Source organism: Solea senegalensis, linkage group LG10 (assembly GCF_019176455.1).
Source record: "Solea senegalensis isolate Sse05_10M linkage group LG10, IFAPA_SoseM_1, whole genome shotgun sequence".
In the NCBI taxonomy this organism is placed as follows: domain Eukaryota; kingdom Metazoa; phylum Chordata; class Actinopteri; order Pleuronectiformes; family Soleidae; genus Solea; species Solea senegalensis.
In genome coordinates, this window is record NC_058030.1 from 5,787,489 (window position 1) to 5,807,894 (window position 20,406).

Genomic DNA, 20,406 nt, shown 5'->3' on the forward strand with positions numbered 1-20,406 from the left:
ACATCAAATTCTCCTGATTCTCCCTGTGGTCTAACATTTTAAAATATGATTTCATGGCCAGAGAGGCCAATTACAGACTGAACAACTTCAATTACGAGTATGAGCAGCGTTGTACTGAGTGTAATATACTCACTGTGCTGGGCTTCATACTGTGTACCATGATGCTGGAGCTGCTGGCTGCGGCGATAACAGCTCTCTCCAGCTTTTAGTGCCTGTTTAAACAAGCGTTCAGCCTCCATGATGGTGGTGGCCTCCTCCTCTGCCAGGAGGATGTATGCTGTCGCACAACTGCAGGAGACGAGAGGACAGGAGAAAGGACACAGATGGATTAAAAGGCCAGCAGACAAGGAGACACGTATCGATTGTCTTAATATATTTTAGATGTTTTGTCTTAGGGAGTGCAAATTTAATTATATTGTCAATATACTGACGATAAAGTGGCTTAAACTTGAAAAGATAGAGGAGAGTGAAGGGAGCAAATAAAAGCAGCAGTAATATTAAGTTTCCTGTATTTACTCTGCTGGGCCGCTTTTTTCATAGAATAGATGCTGTCGCCTCACATACTTCTGACTTAATTAACTCATTTACTAAACACAGTGATACGGGGGCATTGTTGTTGCTTGAGAAAATGCTGTCGAGCCTTATGTATCTGTGCGCAGCATCTGACGGGAGCGCTGATAAACAGTTATCGTCAGCGTCAACCATCTGTCACTGCAGCGATATGAGCTCAGGGCAACGTGCGACACGGCCGTGATTCCTCTGCGCTGCCAGTTGCAGTCATAAATGCTCCTAAAAAAAATAACTCTCCACTGCCATGAAGACAACTTAAGTTGTCATCTCTTCTCACCCAGAGGACCAACCTGCAGGTTCCTCTGTACTATATATGACAATGTAATGGCAGTGTTTATTTGTATGGTTGGTTTTTTTTTGGGCTATGTTTGGACAATTTTTGTATTTACTCCAAAATAACCTCTTCAGTTTGTATTGTGTGTCGACACTGCACTTATATAGATTATGAGAATAAAGATATTATGTATAAACTACAAAATAAATAGAAGAAAAAGGTGGTAGAGCAACATAAGTAATAAACAGCCAATTAATCAATCAATCACTGACTGACTGATTAAAAAGTAGCCAAAACTGTCCCCAAATAATCAGCTTGACACTTTACTTCTACTCGTTATGTCACTGTTATTTTAAAAATCAGTTTTCCCCCTTGTGACCCCTCTGACAGACATGTTTTCAAACCCTGAACACAGACTATGTGATCATTTCCCTGTGTGTTGCCATAATGATGAATTATCATCTAAAAGACGATTTAATTGTTCTTGCTCATCGTGACACCATCACTATATTGAACTCACTCTTCAAGCTCCAGTGCTTCGTGTGCGGCAGAGATGCGAGCCTGTGGGTTCCTCTCTCTCCACGCCTTCTGCATTACTGCCAGCACAAAAACACAGACATATTAAGCCCATGCACATACTGTCAGAAACACGACATGTCACTGTGAGAATTGCATATTATGCCTATAGTTGCGCTCGTGAGTGTTCCCTTACTGGCATCAGCCGGCCGGAGGTGGTCTGAGTCACAGGTAAAGAAGGTCTGGTGGTCTTGCGCCGACAGGTTCATGTCATAATACGTCAGAGGCTCTCGACCAGTTACCCATGTATATCTAAAAGAGAAAGTATCCAAGAGAAAACAAGATGTAAGCACATGTACAGACTCAGATACTAGACGTGCAGATGACAGAACAAGAATCACAAGATGTCACAACTCGACTCTGAATGGCCAAATTAAAAGAGAAAGTGCTATCACATGAAGAATAGCAAGGCGGAGGATGACTCAAAGGAAGGAACAAGAGGCAGACCCATCAAAGAGGGCGTACAAGTGAAATGACAAGAGAATAGAGACACACGAGGGAGAAAGACAAAAGAACAAAAGATATTCGAGAGGAGGAACAAAGGAGAAAAAGAACAAAGATTAAAAGAAAACAAAAACAGGAATAAGGACTAGATGGTCATGAGGGAAAATGAACGAAACACAGAAGAGAGAGAGGGTTAATAAAGTGGATCTGAGGAGAAAACACCTGACGGATCGTGAAGTAACAGATTAACAGTAAATCAAACGGATAAAGATGACAAACAAGAGGCAGGAGAGTGAACATGACAAAGATTGATTCCTATAAACAACCAGGAGAGAAGGCGTACAGATCAGATTGAGCTGCTGTCACTCACCGATTATACTCTGCGCCACGAAATAAATTCAGAGGATTTCTCCACACTTTACATTCTGCAGGAGGGGAAAACAGAGGGAGACAGAGAGAGAACAACAACGGTGATGAGAATCAAGGGCAAGTTCAGCACCGAGTATTCCACTGTGCGATCTGCTATCGACCCTGCTGTGCATTGACCGATACGTTGAACTCTGTGAGAGCACAGCTGACATGAAGAATTAAAACTCTTCAAGGTACAGTGTGTAATATTTAGTGACCTTTGTTGGTGAAGTTGCATGCTGAAGCTGAATATCCCTCACCTCATCGTCCCCTTCCAAGTGGATCGGGAAAACCTATGTAGCCTTTAGTTAGCATCAAGCTTGGTATAATTATAAACAGTTGATTTTATGGCATCACATTATTTATTATGAATGTAACCAGCAAATAACATCTTTGGTTTGGGGAGAATAGAAAACTTATTTTACAAACTGGGTCCTCATATTTTAAAACAGCTAAGTGTTAACAAGGACTCGAGCAAAATAAACCAAATGAACTGCATCAGGGGGAATGTAAGCAAATTTAGGTGTGAGCTTTCTTGGACTACAAGTAGTTTTTTGACAATTTTGTCTCCTGATTTTATGATTGAACACTAAACTGCTGAAATATTGCATCAATATTGATTATTTATCACTATTATAAATTAAGCTTCATTAATAAAATACAGAAAAGTAGAAAAAAATTACAACCAACAGATCAGATTGAAGTCTTCAAATTGACTATTTTACCTGTTCAACAGTTTCAGTTAGAGAATGTTAACTTCAATTTAATGTTAATATGTGGATTTACATAATCACCTTATTGATTAATCAGGTCATGGTTTCTGACACTGTGATAAGCAAACAGACATATCAACATCTTAGTTAGCCTGTTCTCCCCAACATTCACATGATCATTTTGTACTTCATATACTTTCTTAATGTTTAAGACATTTATTTACATTTGATCCTTAATGTGCATTTATTTCCATAAAAGCACATTGAATGATAACTGTGTGTATGATCATGGGCTGTACAAATACATTGTCCTTGGCTAATTAACACAATGTCCTTGTGTCTGTTCAAACACCTTGTGAATTCATTTATTTCCAGTGCAGATGAATCCATCAAGTTGACTATTTGCTGTGTCACAGAATGGAGGGGCTTTTTTTTTCCCCCCCAGGCACAGTAGTTTATGGGTGAGGAAAATTCAGCATTATTCAAGCTGTAATAATTAAACAGCTTCTCTTGTCTTGTTGATGTCACACAGTATAATCCTATTATTCAGAGATGAAAATAATCCATCTCTCCTCCTTTGGAGAAAGCTATCATGATCAGTGGAGTTCATTCATCATTACCATTTAAACTTGAACTTTCATTACAACTTTGGTTTGCTGCTAATACGAATTTAGGCTGAGTCACTTTAAGATATCCTGGATTTGGGATGCATGTGTGGGATGAATGTCTCCTGTTTAATCCGCAGCGGAACCCAAAGCATGATCTATTCAACACCAAGACATTTTCTCTTTTAAAAAAAATGACGGAATTTACTGTGGAAGCACAAACACGCTTGAGGGATTTACTGTGATCAAAGCGTTACTCAGGTAGTATTAAAGGACTGACAGTGGAGGACGATTCAGCTGGACACACATGAATCTTTAGTTACCTCCACTGAGGAAGAGTTTGTTTGTGAAGAGCAAAACTCAAAGACAAGAAGAGAAGATTTTGATTTAATCTTGTTGGGATGTTGGTAACGTACAAAGGAAACAATTGTGACACACAATTGAGCAGCCTTGGTGGAGGTTTGAACTCCCTGCAAGCTTGTTTTTAGTTCAACAAGTACAGAGTCAGGTGAAGGTTTTAGCAGAGCGTGGCACTCACAGCTCTTTTCTTCTTGGAACATACTTTTTATCAGAACAGGAATCTTATTTTGCCTCACTTTTTCTTTTACTGATGCCCAAAATGTACTTGTTTAATTACTTTTTACCACGACTTGTTGTTTTTACAACCCAGAAAAACCCAAACAATCAACTGATTGTATCACATTTACTCAATCCATTGCCATGCCTACAGCAAGAACATTAGTGGGAAAGCACTACAAAAGCATCAGAATATATATGAGTACACCCCACAGATATCAAAACAAATCAAATGGAATGTTACATTTTGAAATTCACTGCCACATTTTAATGAGTTTTCTGAAACAACATCCTCTAGTCATCCTGACAGCCACCTATGAATACATTTTCAATAAAATCCAGAGTCTGTAGCCCACGTTATACTGTAATAAACTTGACTCAGTTATGTTAACGACATGACAGTAGATACAAATGAACAACTGTGTTAGTCAGACCAAAACTGAACTTATTCAAACTGAAAAATACATGTTACCACGTTAGTCCAAGTGAAATTGCACAAAATCGAATTTCACAAAGTCCGACTAACACACACACACACAGATCATTTAAGTGGAAATGTATAACTACGACTGCATGTATATCTTCAGTCAGACCAGAGTCGGACTGAAGCTGGCCTGGGCACAAACTAGAAAATAATAGAAAATAATAGAAAAAGCCGCTCCACAGAAGAGTAAGACTCGAGTGGCAAAAACATGACAAAATTCAAGCAGGTGTATTATTTGGACAGATGAGGAGACAGGTTTGATGCTCTGTCAGCTTAAAGAATTTCATATTATACGGTTGATATCGTAACTCACCTAATAACAAGCTGAATTGGAATGTTTCACCACCTAGCGGAACGGAGGCAGACATACCTCAATCAATAATCCCTGTTTGTGCTTGCGCTTGTGCTAAATATATATATATATACGTATGTACTGGGACAGAGGCAGAGTTTTAATGGAACCGTGCATGGAAACGTACTAACTGATTGACTGACTGTGATTCAGACATGATATCAACAAAGCTCCTCACAGTGCTTTCTCCTCCACTCAGCTCTTGACAGGAAGGGGGTGGGATGGAGCACTTGTTTTGGTTTCAGTGTAGCCTGCTATTTCAGCCTTTTCCAGACTCCCACTACATCACTGTTGTTTTATTCAATTTCTTCCCCCAGACTACTTTATTTCACAAAAACAATGCTAGATAACAAAGGCAAAAACATATCACAGTGCAGTTTGTCTAACCAGCATGCAGCGCTATATGTAAATGTTCAGATTACCATCATATACAGTATGGACTTAAATGCCACCATGACCAGGAGAAACAACTAATGAAATCATTTATGGCACTGGTTGAGTCTCAGATGTCCATAGAAATAATGAAAATACAGCCAAGCTCCATGCATCAGCTCTTACCAGACACACTTTGTCGATTGGAGTCGGCCTCCCCATTACTGGTGTTGGCGTTGCTGGGGGAGCTGCTGTCCACTCCGCCCAGCAGGGGGCGCAGGTGGCTCACAGACACCTGCTCTATGAAGGAGGTCCCATATTTCCTGAAATACCACCACTCAAAGATCTGACAAAGACAAAAGAAGAAGTGCATTTCGTTTAACTGCTCATATGACACAACATTTTTTTCAACACATCACTGTACTCTAGCTAGGGGCTATTCTCCATCTGCTTTTACACTCACACATGATTGTTATCAGCGTGATTAACACCGTTTACATCATTGAGTGTCAGTCACAGAGGCACAAGAGTGTGCTTCTCTACAATGACCACCTTTAGCCAGAGGAGATACTAATCAGTGTAAGCCGCTCTTTCGTTGGACTGAACGTCTGTTGACTGTTGAGTCACGATAACACGCGCGTGTGAGAACCACAGAGATGGCAAAGTGGGAGATGGCATTGACCTGCATGTCAGAAGGTCCCCAAGCAACACACTGCACTGCAGACTGCTCCCTGCCATCAGAGTTTGTGCTTGTATTTGTAACCTCTTAAGGACCTTTTCTGGCATAAACACTGGCCTTGTCAGGTCCACTAGTCCTCATGGAGGCTAAACACTGATCGTAATGAGGCAGAACTTCATTTCTGAGGTACTGATTAAGTTTAGAGCCAAGATTTGAATTGTGGTTAGGTTAGGATTAGGCATTAACTGGTGACGGTTAAGGTTAGAGAGAACACTTTGTTTAGGCTATTAACGCAGCATCCTAAGAAGAATGGCCACACAGACTTGTGTGTATGTGTGTAAGAGAGAGAATAAGAGGCACTATAAAACACTGTTATACTGTTTGGCTACAAGGGCTGTATATTGTAAGTACAGTCCATTTACCTCCAGGTCTTGCATGTGTACATGGTTTGAGCATTACTCTTGTTTGAGCCTTTGTCAAACAATTCATCGCTCCACTTAAAACACAACATGAGTTCGTTCTTTGTCTCACCCTGACACAAGCAGCATATCTCCCGCTCTGGGGCATAAATATTAAAGCCTTATATCATGGACTGTCGTTCTTTCCATGCAGCTGACGTCTTTTGAAAATGGGTACGTAAGAAACAACAGAAAAATTGGCAAGAAGGAGGCAGTGGTCAAAGCACCCAAATATGGCTTTTAACTGCTCCCTTGTGCATCTTTCTCAGCCAAGTGGGCACTGACTAACTTTTATCTGTTTTCCAAAGTGAAATACCACTTGAGGTCCCCATTTTTAGAGCGATTATGAACTTAAGGAGAGTCTTGGGGCACAAGATGTGACCTTCTTTGACAAAGCTATCGCAAAGCTTAAATTATAAAAACATTATTTAATCAGTCTGAGTTTGTTTCCTATTAAAACAGGTTATGCAGTTTCTTTTAGATCCTCTGTGAGAGTAGAATGAATATCTTTGGTTTACTTTTCATTATTTTCTGAAACTTTATGGACTGTGCAACTAACCGATAAATCCAAAAATAATAGACATATTAGTTGATAATGAACATAATAATATGAGCACCTTTGCAGTTGATAGAGTCGTCTGCAATCACCCTGGTGCTGGACTCACTACACTGACTACTACACTCCTAATTACTTCTAACAGCTTGTATGACTTGGGGCTTCTATATATCACTAAATTACTGACCTCATAAAGACTCTGGACCTGTCAACTAAGTCCTCACGCGGGTTACTACGGACACTTTTGCTGTAATTATTGTTGTCCTTTGGGCAAGTGTTTTAAATCTCATCTTAAAAGCCTTTTATTGATGCTAACTGATTAGAATCTTTCTAGTTTTCTGTTGCATGTACATGCTTCTGTAATTGTACACTTTCATGGGCACTTGGCAAAAAAACACTTGGAAAATTATGCAATTGAGACACAAGCATCGATTCACATAACAGATAAACAACCCGTGCCTACTTTGATGAAACCAACTGGAAGCAAATGGCTTGAACATTTCTTAATCATCTCACAGAGCATGTGTGAAGATCAGCACCATCTCTGAGCGCCTACACAGATTGGCCGCCAGCCCACAGGGAAGAGACAGTGAGTTAATTATGAGGAGCCATTTTAAAATACAGACCAACCACAGTTACACTAATGTACAGTAGCCGTCTGTGGAATAAGGGAATTAAAACACCTGCCTCTATCTTCAGAGGGAAAATCTGTACGGACAGTTTCATTATGTTGCCTCGCTGCTTCAAAGCGACACAATGTTGAATCTGAAGATTATTTTGATAGTACACCAAATTACAACAGGGTGAGTGGCAGCCCTGTCATAGCCTGAGCGGGTGTACATCGCCTGTATTGGCACTATGTAAATTCTGGTTTTGGGTCCACGCCACAAAAACAACTACAACTTTCATCTTTACGGCATATGTCATTATCTTGTTATGTTTTGAAGATATGGTAGTTTGTACATTAGAGTCAACCGGTATCATTGGCTTGTCAACAAATCCACATTACCCTGTCAAATACTTTGACAGTTGTAACAAACAATACCGTTTACCAACCGCAGAAGGCCCAGGGGAGCAAATTCTACTTTGTTTTACTGTAATTGGTTTTATAACACTGACTTCTGTAGACCAGCTAAGGGAAAAGTGCTCAGAAACAGCTCAGTCAACATGTTAATACCTTGAAAGTATACGTCTCCAGTTGGTTACTGAAATCAAGCAAGCGGAGCGCCTTAAGGCTTCTGTGACACAGCAATGTGTGTGTTCCGGATTCTAGTTGCATACATGTCCACAAAAACTAAAATGATGGTCAGTGTCAGCCCGGCATTTAACGTGATCCTAAATTCCACCTCCAAGTTTATCACCCTACATGGAGCATACACAGTAAGGACTGCTACGTGATCACATATTTTGGGCTACATGTCCATATGGACAAGTAGGAATCACATGGACCACACATGAAAAAAAACAAGGGGGGGTGAAGCCCTTGGAATCCCACTTTTCAATGGCATCAGAACAAGTATATGACAAACAGATACAGATGGAGTAAATGTAGAGTTAGAAATTATAAGGCACCAAAGAATCAAGTTTGTAAAAACTATGAATTGACCTTGAAGCACTCCAATAGAGTGCTGCATTGACATCTTTAATAAAAATGTGATCAGTAAGTGTGTTGTTAGACTTCTGAGCAGCACTATAAACACTATAATGTCGGTGCAATAAGACAGGAGGATATACAGTGACAAAGCCAGAGGCTGCCATTTTTTGTAGCTCATCTTATGTAGAACCTAATGAGTATAGATTTCCTCTGCTCAGCTCGTGGCCTCTGAACCTGTGATTAAACCACTAACAAATTACATCCCGGGCTCATTAAGTCACCTCGAGAAGGAAACCACACGGGTGATGCAACCACAGCAATGTACAACGAGAGAGATTAAGCAGTCTGCCACAGTACAGTTGGTTTTCCTGTGCTTTTCCTTGTTGAATTAGTATAGCTGAAAAAACATCAATAATACTAATATCAGTTTCATAAATTAGAGCAGCCTCAGATCCACTATAATCAGAAATGAAAATATAGTGTCTTACCAATATGAGTCCTGATATGAGGGAGGAAGTGCCCGTCAGAGCCACGTAAAACTTGGGCGTCAGGGTGTTGAGAAACATGCTTACTGTAGAGGAGACACAAAGAAGAGACAGATTATTAGATACAGTATTATCAGCGAAGCTCTCTTTGACTCCAAAGGGCAATACTTAGGAAATGTAATTCGTAGAATGAAATACTGGATGTTCATATAAAAATGGGACACGTCTACAGAGAAGATGAGTAAAGCCTGCAGGGAAAAAAACATCAAAAAGTCTCAATGTTCAATGCCACTTGTTATTTCAAAACATAAAAGGCTTCTTGGAAAAAAAACATGTCATCAACATACAGTGTTTGGCATTTCCCAGAGAGCCCTGCTGCTAAGACATGAAATTACAAAACACCAGGGGACCAGAGGAAGCTTTAACTATAAAGTGAGGGAGCAATGTGGGCACGAGAAAGGGCGGAAACTTGGCTTTAAGTGGCAGCTTTCACCGAAATACAACAGTCGCACGCAATTCCCTAAATCTCATATTGAAAAACTGACTCAGCGGGGAAGAATGTGATCTTGATGGTGTCTGCTGGAGGAGAACCAGTGGTGCAGCTTTAACGTGCTGGTGGCTACTGATCAGCTCTGAAAACAGCCTTGAACTCTGGCTACTGCAGGGAGCAAGAGGCTACAGATATTCTGTCTGTTTCATTCACACTGACTGAACTGATTCCAAGAGACGGATCAACCCATATCTACAGCTCTAATCAGTGAAAGTTACTATAGCGCCTCGCACAGTTTGGATTTGTGTCTAATTTATTTGTTTGTATAAACATGCGGTCACGCCCGTCTGTTCCAATTCCCCGAGCATGTTCCCAGACACAGAAAATAATAACTTTATGTCTATTTACATAAGCCTCGAAGATGTTATATCACATGCAGTTATATCACATCAAACAAGTTGATAATTATTCAATTAATCATCAAACTATAATGATAACCAATTATTAGGTTTTAGAGTTGTTATTTTTTTAATAATTAAAACAAGCTTTCTGATGTTTCAGCTTCTCATACGTGAATATTTTCTGGTTTCTTTGCTCCATATAACAAATAAATAATTAAAACTGAATAATTTTGGTTTGGCTTGTAGGGAAAGTAAATGTAATCATGAAGTCTGTAACATCTATTTAACTTGACTGGACCGACAGCTTTATAATAATTTATGCAATTACACAGTTTCAATGTCAACAAAACCAAATGACTGAATTTTATTAGCCTCTCAGTTATTTAGTTTTTATGCCAATTATTCTATCTATATATTCCTCTGACACAACTGCTTACTTGGCAAAATGTTCTCCTATGTACTCTGTACTGCTCTGTATGAATAAATGAATAAAAGTTCTGTGTATGATCTAATGGCCAGGAGAAGGGCTAGAAAATAAATTGATCAAAATATATCATAATTTATCTTTCTTAATCATAATGTAACAGATGTTAAATATATATCGACAGTATATGATGTGGGGCTGTAACAATGATTCGATTAACTGATAAGTAACCAATTAGTAAATTATTTGTCCACTATTTTGATAATGGATTCATCGATTTGAGTGTTTTTTCAATAATTAAAATGAGCTTTCTGGTTTTTCAGCTTCTTAAATGTGAATATCTTCTGGTTTTAGTTGCTCCATATAAAGAGTCTGTCAAATGCACAAATACTGTATATAACTCGAATGTCTAAATTAATAATTAAAATGGCACAATCCAATTCTGACAACCTGCCAGAATGTATCATGATTTCTGCTGGCAGTGGCTTGAGGTGACCTTCCCCCTCCTACATTTTGGGCAAAAGTTACAGGATTCTGCACACTCCCCTGAAAGATGCAGGAGAAATAGACCACTGCGTGTGGGTGGAGGTGTTGGGTTGCCATGTTGTTAATTTCCTGGGAGTCACACAGAGGATGGGGAGGGTGGGACAAAAACCCCACTCAGATGAACCTCAGCTTCACAAACACACACATACACCCGTTCATTACCCGAGTGCAGCTGGAGAGCTTTTCACCGCTGTGAAGTGGGGACTCTCGTCTTAGCAGAAAAGGGTCTTTCAAATTGGCCTGTGGTGAAACAGGCCTAACAACTGCTGTCAGCCTTTACTAAGCAGAGGACGACACTGCTGTCTGAGCTGTCTTGTGTCGAATCTCTCATCTTAGATAAACCAATGCACTTTGCCATAATTGTACGACTCGTCAGACTTCCATTATCAAGCCTTAGAATTCAATTTGATCAGTGCCACGGTTTTGTAACCACAAATTCACAGATGTTACCTGCAACAAGGCTCCTATTGGACTATACTGTCAATCACACTGCCGTTCACACATATGTGCCATGATTTTTCTTCTCTTTTTCTCTGAACAGGAACATAATTCACAAAACTGACAACATGGTCTATTGAAGAGGAGCTGAACTAGCAATTGAGATGATAACTCCTCAGGAAAACATTTACTGACATAAATCAAGTGAGAATTGGGCTAAATTTCCCATAGACTTCCATTCAAATGGAGTTCTTTTTGCATTCAGATGCCCTTCAGTTGGCTTTTGAATATATTACTTATTATTTTCCTGGTTGCCTCACCGAGCAAGCTGGAAGACAATGTAAAAAAAAATATGAATGTACGCACTATGGTCTATCCACATAAAACTTTATAGCAAGAGAGACATGAGAGTCCTGGCTCTTTTACCCATCTTATAATCTCAAACCACAAAGACACACTCTCTAAATCTTCAGCTTCTTAAATGTGAATATTTCCCTGTTTTCTTTGCTCCACTTTAACAAAGAAACTAAAAACCTAAATATCTTCAGTCTTCAAAAAAAATCATTTTTAAATAATTATCAAAAGGTGGACATCTATCTTCTATTAATTTAGCAAACTTTTGTTATTTATCATATGCTGAGTTAATGTGACTTTTAATGTTATTTAATTTCAGCCTTATTCTGTAAAGCCCTTTGTAACCTTATAAGATATTCTGTTAATGTCATTAGCTGAGCATCAAACTAAATTGCACATTATCGTAAACAAGCCTATCTTACACGGTTAAATTTAGAATCAGATGGAGACACCTGATGCTGAACAAAATGTTCAGGTGTCACAATGACATTACGCTAATTGCTTCATCTTCTTAGCACAGGGTGTATAAAGCTCCATCTGGGTTTTCTTAGTTATTATAGTCCATCCTTTCTAGTGAGTTATTTTATGGAACTCTTGTGAAGTACACACTGTGATTTGACTCATTATTCTACAACCACCTTTTCCCTTCCTCTCCTTTTTATTCATGATGGTTTGTTCCTTAAACCATGCTGTGCACTTTATACCATAAAGACTGTATATGCAGTGCTAAGGTCACTCAAACACGTCCTTCTTCCTTCATTTTGTGTAGCTAAGGAGACAATCCAGCAAGTGAAAAAAAGACACAGTGCTTGTAGGAATGTCCACACCTTTGAATGCATTAACTACAGGAGAAGACATGGAAATTGTTCCCTGGGGGCTTTTTTGTTGTTTTAAATCAGACCACTGATGGTGGCTATAGCCAGGCTTTGGTAAAATCCTTGTGACTCACACTTGCACAACAGATTTGCAGCAGAAACCACACATTCATACATACAAGCTTATGTATATATAGCTGCTGGTTTTACACATGTCCCTCACACACCCAGGGTGAATGACTGAGTTGCTGGCATCATTTAGTTAAAACAATTCTATAAAAGACTGACATAATTTAGTTACTATATATACACAACTGAGTGAAGCAACAAATCCTCATGGATCTGGACATGGATTACAAGTAAAAATTGAAGCCCAACTTTTTACCTAAAATTCACCAGTAAGTAACACATCTACAAGTGAAATCTAACATTTCTGACAAATTGCTTTAACACCACAACTTATCCATTTGGGCAGTGATCATTTCCTAAAGGGTGACTTATTTGAAAATCATCAAATATTCATATTTGTGAAATTGCTAGATTGAGATTAACAGCTTGAGTCTCAGCTCCAAATTTACTGACTTTAAAAAATAATGGATGAGACTCTTTCTCATCTACTCCTTTCAGTCATTGCTGGGATTATTCAGACTGGTGACCTTCCCCCCCACCAAGTTGATTTCCCTTCCTCTTTGGCTGAGCTTTCTCTCCTGTGAGCAACCAGAACGCATGTTGGGGGATAAAGTGATGAATTGAAGGGACAAATTCTAACAGACAAGACTCGGGACTAAATGTCACCGGAGACAACAGGAGATGTGACCTTTCGTGAAGCGGGAATGGTTGACAGGCTGCTGGCCTGACTGGAATGATAAAAGACACCCACGAGAAGCATGTGAACACACACACACATACATTCAAACATACAAACCCACTCATGAAGGCACAGTCACACATGAGGATAACTGAAAGTCTATTTCATTACATATTAAAGAAATTGACCTCAAGGTATGAAAAGGTTGTTTTCTATAATGAGATTAGAGCCCCTTTGTGTCACAGATCAGAAAACTAATCCAGGTATCATAATTTCACCTGCAGCTGTGGGTATACACGCGAGTGTCATGTCACTCTTTATACCAAATTCAATTTTATTTTGAATGTGGGGCATAAAGTTCATGTTCGAGCTGCAATGACCTGTTCAAAAATGCATGCTGCAGTCTCATAGACTCTTTGAAGTAGTAGCCCTAAGGAATCACCATGATAAGGTCATCATGTGACAGTGACTATTTGTTTGTCTCATCTGAAAGCATGTTCATTTGAAAGTTCACATTCATGCAGTGTCCAGTTTTGAGAGGGTCTATTCAATTTTGCCCAGCATCTCATTTTATTTTCTTTGAGCACTAGGACAGTGAACACCAAGTAAAAACAAAGCAAGAACACTTCATGTTTTGACTGCTTCATACCTGAATGTATTAATTTCATTAGCAGGAATAGCTAAATGTAGCAGCAAATCCATTCTGTTGTACATGTGATTCCATTCAGTATAGATATATATGTTAGAATGTCCAACTTGTGATGTGTAAATATGACTCTAGGTTAATCTAGGAAAACAAACTGCAATAACTGATATTATTGAATTGCAATACATAACTGAATTGTGGGAAAAAAGCAAATCATTCCAGGCCTAATTGGAAGTGAGAGTCCATGGTTGAGAGCAATGAAAATATAGTCAAATATATAAAACCACAAATAAAAATCACCACATGAAAAATTCCTCTTTGTGAAGTGATTTCGTAGTATAGTATATTTATGTTTAACCTAATAGTTTGATTAGATAAACAGTCTGTCCAGATAGATTAAGTCATAAGAACTGTGTAACAAGTGTCTACTTGGTGACGCCTTTGCGTGCCCATGTTCTGTTTGTCACAATAATGACCAGCTCAGTTCACATCATCACTACCAGAACTTGTATTTATTTATTTATTTATTTAATCATTGGACAACTTTTGCAGTCAGTGGCTGTGTGAAGTGTCCTGCATTGTTTTTAAGTTGCCAAACTGCAAGTTAAAACATCCCTTAGTTGTTTTTTTAACTTCTATCAATTGTGCTGTGATCGAAAAGCATGAGGCCAAATCTCCACAGGAAATTGCTTACAATCATCACTGTTAATGTACTATAGCAGCTAAGCCAACAACGTATTAGCAGTAGGACTTGAGTGTTACTGTGATGACAACAGCCGTCTTTCATTTGCTCACACATGGAGCTCTAATGTGTGTCATTACAAAGTCTCACAAAACGACATTACAGTGTTGTAAAACCCTCGACTACATGTTTATTTAGTTTCTTTTCTCGTGTCTTTTAGTTATGGAGTGCAAACAATGGCTTTTTAACACCTCAGTAAATGTTAAGATGGACAGCTACTGTACAAAGTGGTGCCAGAGATATTTTATAACCTACTTGTTACACCCTTCAAATTCCAGTGCACACAGCAATCCTTTAATTAATCCATTAATTCCATTATTGTAATATAATTATTGTAATATAATGCAAAGAATTTGTGATAAGAACATGTGAGTAAGACAATCCAAAAGGCTGTTGCTCTTGTAGGTGCTGCTACATTCTAATGTCAGTTGCAAAGCTTCTCTGGCTCAGCTGCTCATGCCTGAAATTTGGCCCTTTGGTAGGGCCAATGAGGGAGCACCCCATAGCCAGACTACCTCTGCTGACCTTTGAGTGAGTGAGAGAGAGTGAGAAAGAGAGTAGCCAACATCTGCTACAGCAGCAATTGATTGCAAGCTAGTGTAAAGCACCGATATTAATATGGTATATATTGTTGTCTGTGTCCATGTGGGGGCTTTAAAGGACGGTATGCATCTCATGTATCAAGAAGTAAATGTAACATGATAAGAGGTATTTGACCAGCTATATGTAGCTGTGGGTCAGGAGACAGATGGTGTCGTCCACAAATCGGAGGTACAATCTCCAGCTCTGCCAGTCGGCATGTTACAGTATCCTTAGGCAAGACACTGGATCTATGTTTGCATGTGTGTATGTGAATATCTAAAATCTGTGGATGTAAATTGAATGTGGCTTTGTGTATGAAGTGCATTGGTTATTTCTGGTGACTTTTAGAAGAGAAAATTTGTGACATTTGGATGTTGAATCCCACATGTTAAAATGTGTTTCTATTAAGGAATACTATCAGACTGGACTCGGGATCGAACATTTGTGTGTAATCGCCACAAATTCAGGGGTGGGCAGGGACAAGAAGTGTTTATCCCTTCTACCTGCAAAATGAGAGGACTTTTTGTGGGTGCTTCTTTGTGTTCTCAGTGCAATTCCAACCTGTTTACAGCCACCTCAATTTACAAGCGCAATACTGCTTTTGCCACTGTCTGTCTTGGCATAAAATAAATCACTTCCTACATACAGTGCTGGAATTTCACAAGAGCTTAACACCGCTATACTGAGAAAGAGTTGTGTGAAGCTGCTAGGCGTATTTACCCATTACCCATGTGACAATAGTTTGAATTAGCAGATATTCATTTATAATTAAAAGTAGGAATGATAATCGATTAAACTATTTTGATCATCAATGAATTGGTTTGAGCCGTGTTTTTGTTAGGATTAAAACAAGCCGTCTGATTTTTCAGCTTCTTTATTGTGAATATTTTCTGGTTTCTTTGCTCCATATAACAAAGGAATCATTAAAACTGAATTATTTTGGTTTGTGGACAAAACAAGACATTTGCGACCATCATAATTTCCAGGTTAGGAAAACACCAATCAACACTTTTCAACAACAAACCGATAAATTGAGAAATAGTCAACAGATTAATTCATTATGAAAATAGGAGGTGGTGATAAGCATTTACTGATTGTGAATGTGATTAGGTGTCAAAACAGGATCAAATATTGGGGAAAAAAGTTAAATCCAATACAGTCCATCAATGCTATATATGACGAATTCTTCACTAAGGGTCGGCATAATGCTGCTAAGAGAGATGTCCTCCAACACTGAGCAGAACGTGAAATGTCTTCAATGCAGTTAGAGCATTATTTTATTTTTAAATGGCTGGTTAAAGATAGGAGGAAAATGCAACAGCGCAAATGTGTTCTTAACAGCTACTGTGTTTAAAAGAGCTAAAAGACTATATCAGTATCAAAGACAATATCGGTATCAATAAGAATTCCAGGTTGTGATCTTGGCATTGGTATTCAGCTTTCCTAAGTATGACAAGCTATGAATGAATGTCTTCTTAAAAGTGTTTTGTTTTTGTTTTAAGTGGTTTTCTTTTTTATATGAACAAAGAACAGATGAGCACCAGGACAATTACAATGGCAAAGCAATTCTTATGTCTAAGAATAATATTCAGGTATAATAAAGCAGAATAAAGACAGGTGCAGTCCACAGAGCATAGCAGACATATTCTGATGAACACACTGCAAGTATTAGGAGTGTCTGAATTTGTGGCAGTCCCATTTTTCCCAGTATTTTTCTCCTTTCAACTTTTGAAGTCACAATGGAAAAGTCAATCTCTTCATGTTGTGGATTGAGTTTATAATATTTATAAATAAAGCTTCAAGGTGGGAAGATTTCAGCTGAAGCCAACATATGGTAATTGCTTTTTCACATGCAACCATGAATATCCTCAGCAGATATTTGTCTCTTCTACAGAGGTTTTTCTGGGAATTTTTCCAAGACATATGGATATAAAGGAAAAATCTTTGAAGAATTGTTGATTTCTGATTTAGAAATAACAAAAAATATTTCTCAATATTCTTAGCTTCCCCAGACATGACATAAATCCCCTGAAATATTCATCCATACACTTAGCATTTGGTCTCAACCTGGTCACAAATTGAAGTTACGGGACTAACAAACAGCAGCAAAAGGTCAACCTAGCAGAGTAGGAAATCAATCAAACTTGGTGATACGTTGCATAAGATAAGGCTGAACATCCTAATTTAGAATCTGTGCCTGCTGAAAAGTACGTCTTCATGTATTTAATAATTTATCAATGTGTGTTGCTTTAATTTATGTCTGCAAGTCAAGAACATTATGTTTTGTTTTCTGGTTCTCCCCATCTTTCATGATGTGCCTGGGGTGTACTCTAAACTAAATAAAATAAACAAATGGTTTTATTGATTCCAAAAAAAACCCAGATGGATTTTCAGTATATGTCAATAAACTGAGTGGAAAAAAGAAAGAACAGAATGGATGGAGAAAGCTTAAGTGAACAACAAAGATATTGTACAAAATCCTGCAAAAGCTGACAATCTGTCAAATGACATTTGAGTGTTTAATGATTTTCTATATCCACAGAGAATAAAAGAAAAACAGGCATATGGGACATCAACAGAAAACAAATAAGTCTGCTGCTCCCTCTTCCCTACCATAAGTAAACATAAGTAAAGCTAGTGACTACCTCAAACTGACACAGAAGACAGAAATTAACACACACGCGCGCACACACACACACACACACACACACACAAAACAGCCAGCAGGCCTTCGCCCACGCACTGAGTAAACCATCCACTTCATGAATATCAATACAAAATGTACAGGGCCACCTGCTGTACACAATACAAAGGCCATTTGCAAGGGAAAAGATCAGAAACACAGCTACCGTACAGTCCCTATCTACGTCTACACACAACATAGACCACATAAAGCCGGCACATTACTTACCCTCCATTCCCCTGAAACAGCCACTAGAGCCACCAACACTCCAATAAGGCCTTTTGAATTAAGATATTGTTGGCAGGATTTTATTTTTGTCCCTCTGCTCCACCACAAATCAAAATCCTGTTGCTCCGCTGACATCCACATCCATAAAGCACTCTAAGCAGTAGCTAGGAGTCCTTCATAGGCACATTTACTCGTAAGGGCCACTTGCATGGCTTCCTTATTTTGATTTCGATTGGCTGAATGTGTGAGTGACAGCAGCCCAACACAATTGTGAGCCAGCTCTGTCCTGCTCTCACTCTAGTAACCCAGCAGAATAAGTGTGTGTGTGTGTGGGGGGGGTGGTCTGTAGATACGAGTCCAGCCAATCAATACAAAAGATTTTAATGAAGGGGGCAGGGGCGGAGTGCTCCTTTGCCTCCTCTTGCCGAGGTAACCATGACAACCCCCCAAATGACCCTACAGGAAAATGGATGCTCAGTGTACATTTAGATTTAGTGATAACCAAGAATGAGTCCACCAGTCCTGTGATATCTGTAATGTTAGAAAAAAAATCAGATAGACCTCCTAAAATATATTCTTGTGGGAATTAATAGCAATTCGGAAGACTGGGTAATATGGCCAAGATGGTTATCAGGATAAAAAAAACCAAACATTTTTAAATCAGTCAGTACTGAAAATGATTGTGAGAAATGTCTGATAATATTTATGTTTGTTCCTGAATTTGAAGTTGAACACACCAGTAAATTGTGGATTTGAACAGAGAAACATTTCACACACGTATTATAATATCTGCATGTGAATATGCATAATCTGTAGGAGTGGGGAAAAAAGTCTGGATCCATCAATTTTCTATTTAAGCCAATCATGTTTGAAAAGGCTGCAGGTAAACATTCCTTGTGAAACAGGAAACACTGACCGACTGAAATGCGTTGGATATTGCCTTTTTAAATCCATCTACATACACATTCATATAGCCATTAATAAAAATATGCCAAATAGTATATAAGCATGAATATATTCTGTCTACACAGGAAGCCCAAAAATATTGACCACAGACCCCAAAGGTTTGCTGGGTTTATTAATGATTAATACATCATGAATTTTGGTTTAGGGCTTCAATTGATTATCAATTACTAAATTACTAGCCAACCATTTTAAAAATGACTTTTCTGATGTGAATGTTTTCTGGTTTTTTTTGTTCCTCTATGAAAACTAAACTAAAGATCTTAGAAAGATATTATTAAAGAAAATTATATTGCTCTCAAACATCTACTACGACTTCTACTATTACGAGCATCATTGGCGGATTAGAAGGTGAAGTGCCGTTCTCTAGAGCCTCTGTAAAGAGAGGCTGAAACATTACCGTTTGTGTTCACCCAACAGAGAATTTCCCACTTGCTGCTCTGATTAGATGAGTGAGTGACCTTGTGGTCACAATGCACTCCGTTAGTTTCTTCAGCTTGCTAACATAGTAGAGAAGGAGGACGGAAGAAAGCCCAGTAAAATTAAATGGCTGACAAGGTTAGCTGCAGTTTTATGTTAGTGTTTGAGCATGATGATGACAAATGCAGTGATTCCCTCCATGAGTTCCCACTGAACTGATTTCATTAAAGCTGTGTGCTTCCTTCAAGATCCACAAAGAAGAATTATCACACAGTGGCAGTCTTCACTCATGACATACTCCTGAATGGCATGAGTGACAGTACTGTTATCTATACGGCTGAGAGTGCGATTACAATCACACAGAGGAAGTACGCTCAAAACCTTAGCCTCAGTTTTACCGTTCAATCAGAAGACCAGGTGTTTACAATAAGAATTCAACTTACACTGTAAACCAGCAGCTGTTTAATTAACACCTGAACAACAGCATACACCATCAAATTACAGTCTCCGTGATTTGTTTATAGAGGGCCTACAGCAGATTAGTCATTTTTTTTGTTTTTTCAGACCCCCTTTTGTTGTAAATTCATTCCTTCACTCATCCACAACAGAGGGTTCAACTTATCAAACTGATTAACTGATACCAGTCAGAGGCATATTATATTATTACTTGTGCCGAGTTCTCAGATGCTTTATCATCACTGCTGTCAGGCCTCTTACCTA

The 20,406-nt window shown here is 38.7% G+C and overlaps 1 protein-coding gene across 8 annotated transcripts in view; it reads right to left on the minus strand.

Moving 5' to 3' along the window:
• LOC122775971 (suppressor of tumorigenicity 7 protein homolog) overlaps nucleotides 1–20,406 on the minus strand; it is a 47,436-nt gene that overhangs the window by 6,580 nt on the left and 20,450 nt on the right. For 7 of the 8 annotated variants that reach the window (XM_044036243.1, XM_044036250.1, XM_044036242.1 and 4 more), the window contains 6 exons: nucleotides 9,150–9,232; nucleotides 5,561–5,720; nucleotides 2,235–2,289; nucleotides 1,557–1,672; nucleotides 1,365–1,440; nucleotides 134–288 (listed from right to left, as the gene is read on the minus strand). In XM_044036243.1, coding sequence (XP_043892178.1) covers nucleotides 134–288; nucleotides 1,365–1,440; nucleotides 1,557–1,672; nucleotides 2,235–2,289; nucleotides 5,561–5,720; nucleotides 9,150–9,232 — 645 coding nt within the window. Of the gene's footprint in view, nucleotides 1–133; nucleotides 289–1,364; nucleotides 1,441–1,556; nucleotides 1,673–2,234; nucleotides 2,290–5,560; nucleotides 5,721–9,149; nucleotides 9,233–18,303; nucleotides 18,452–20,406 lie in introns of those variants that run through there. The other variant, XM_044036248.1, reaches the window with a different exon arrangement.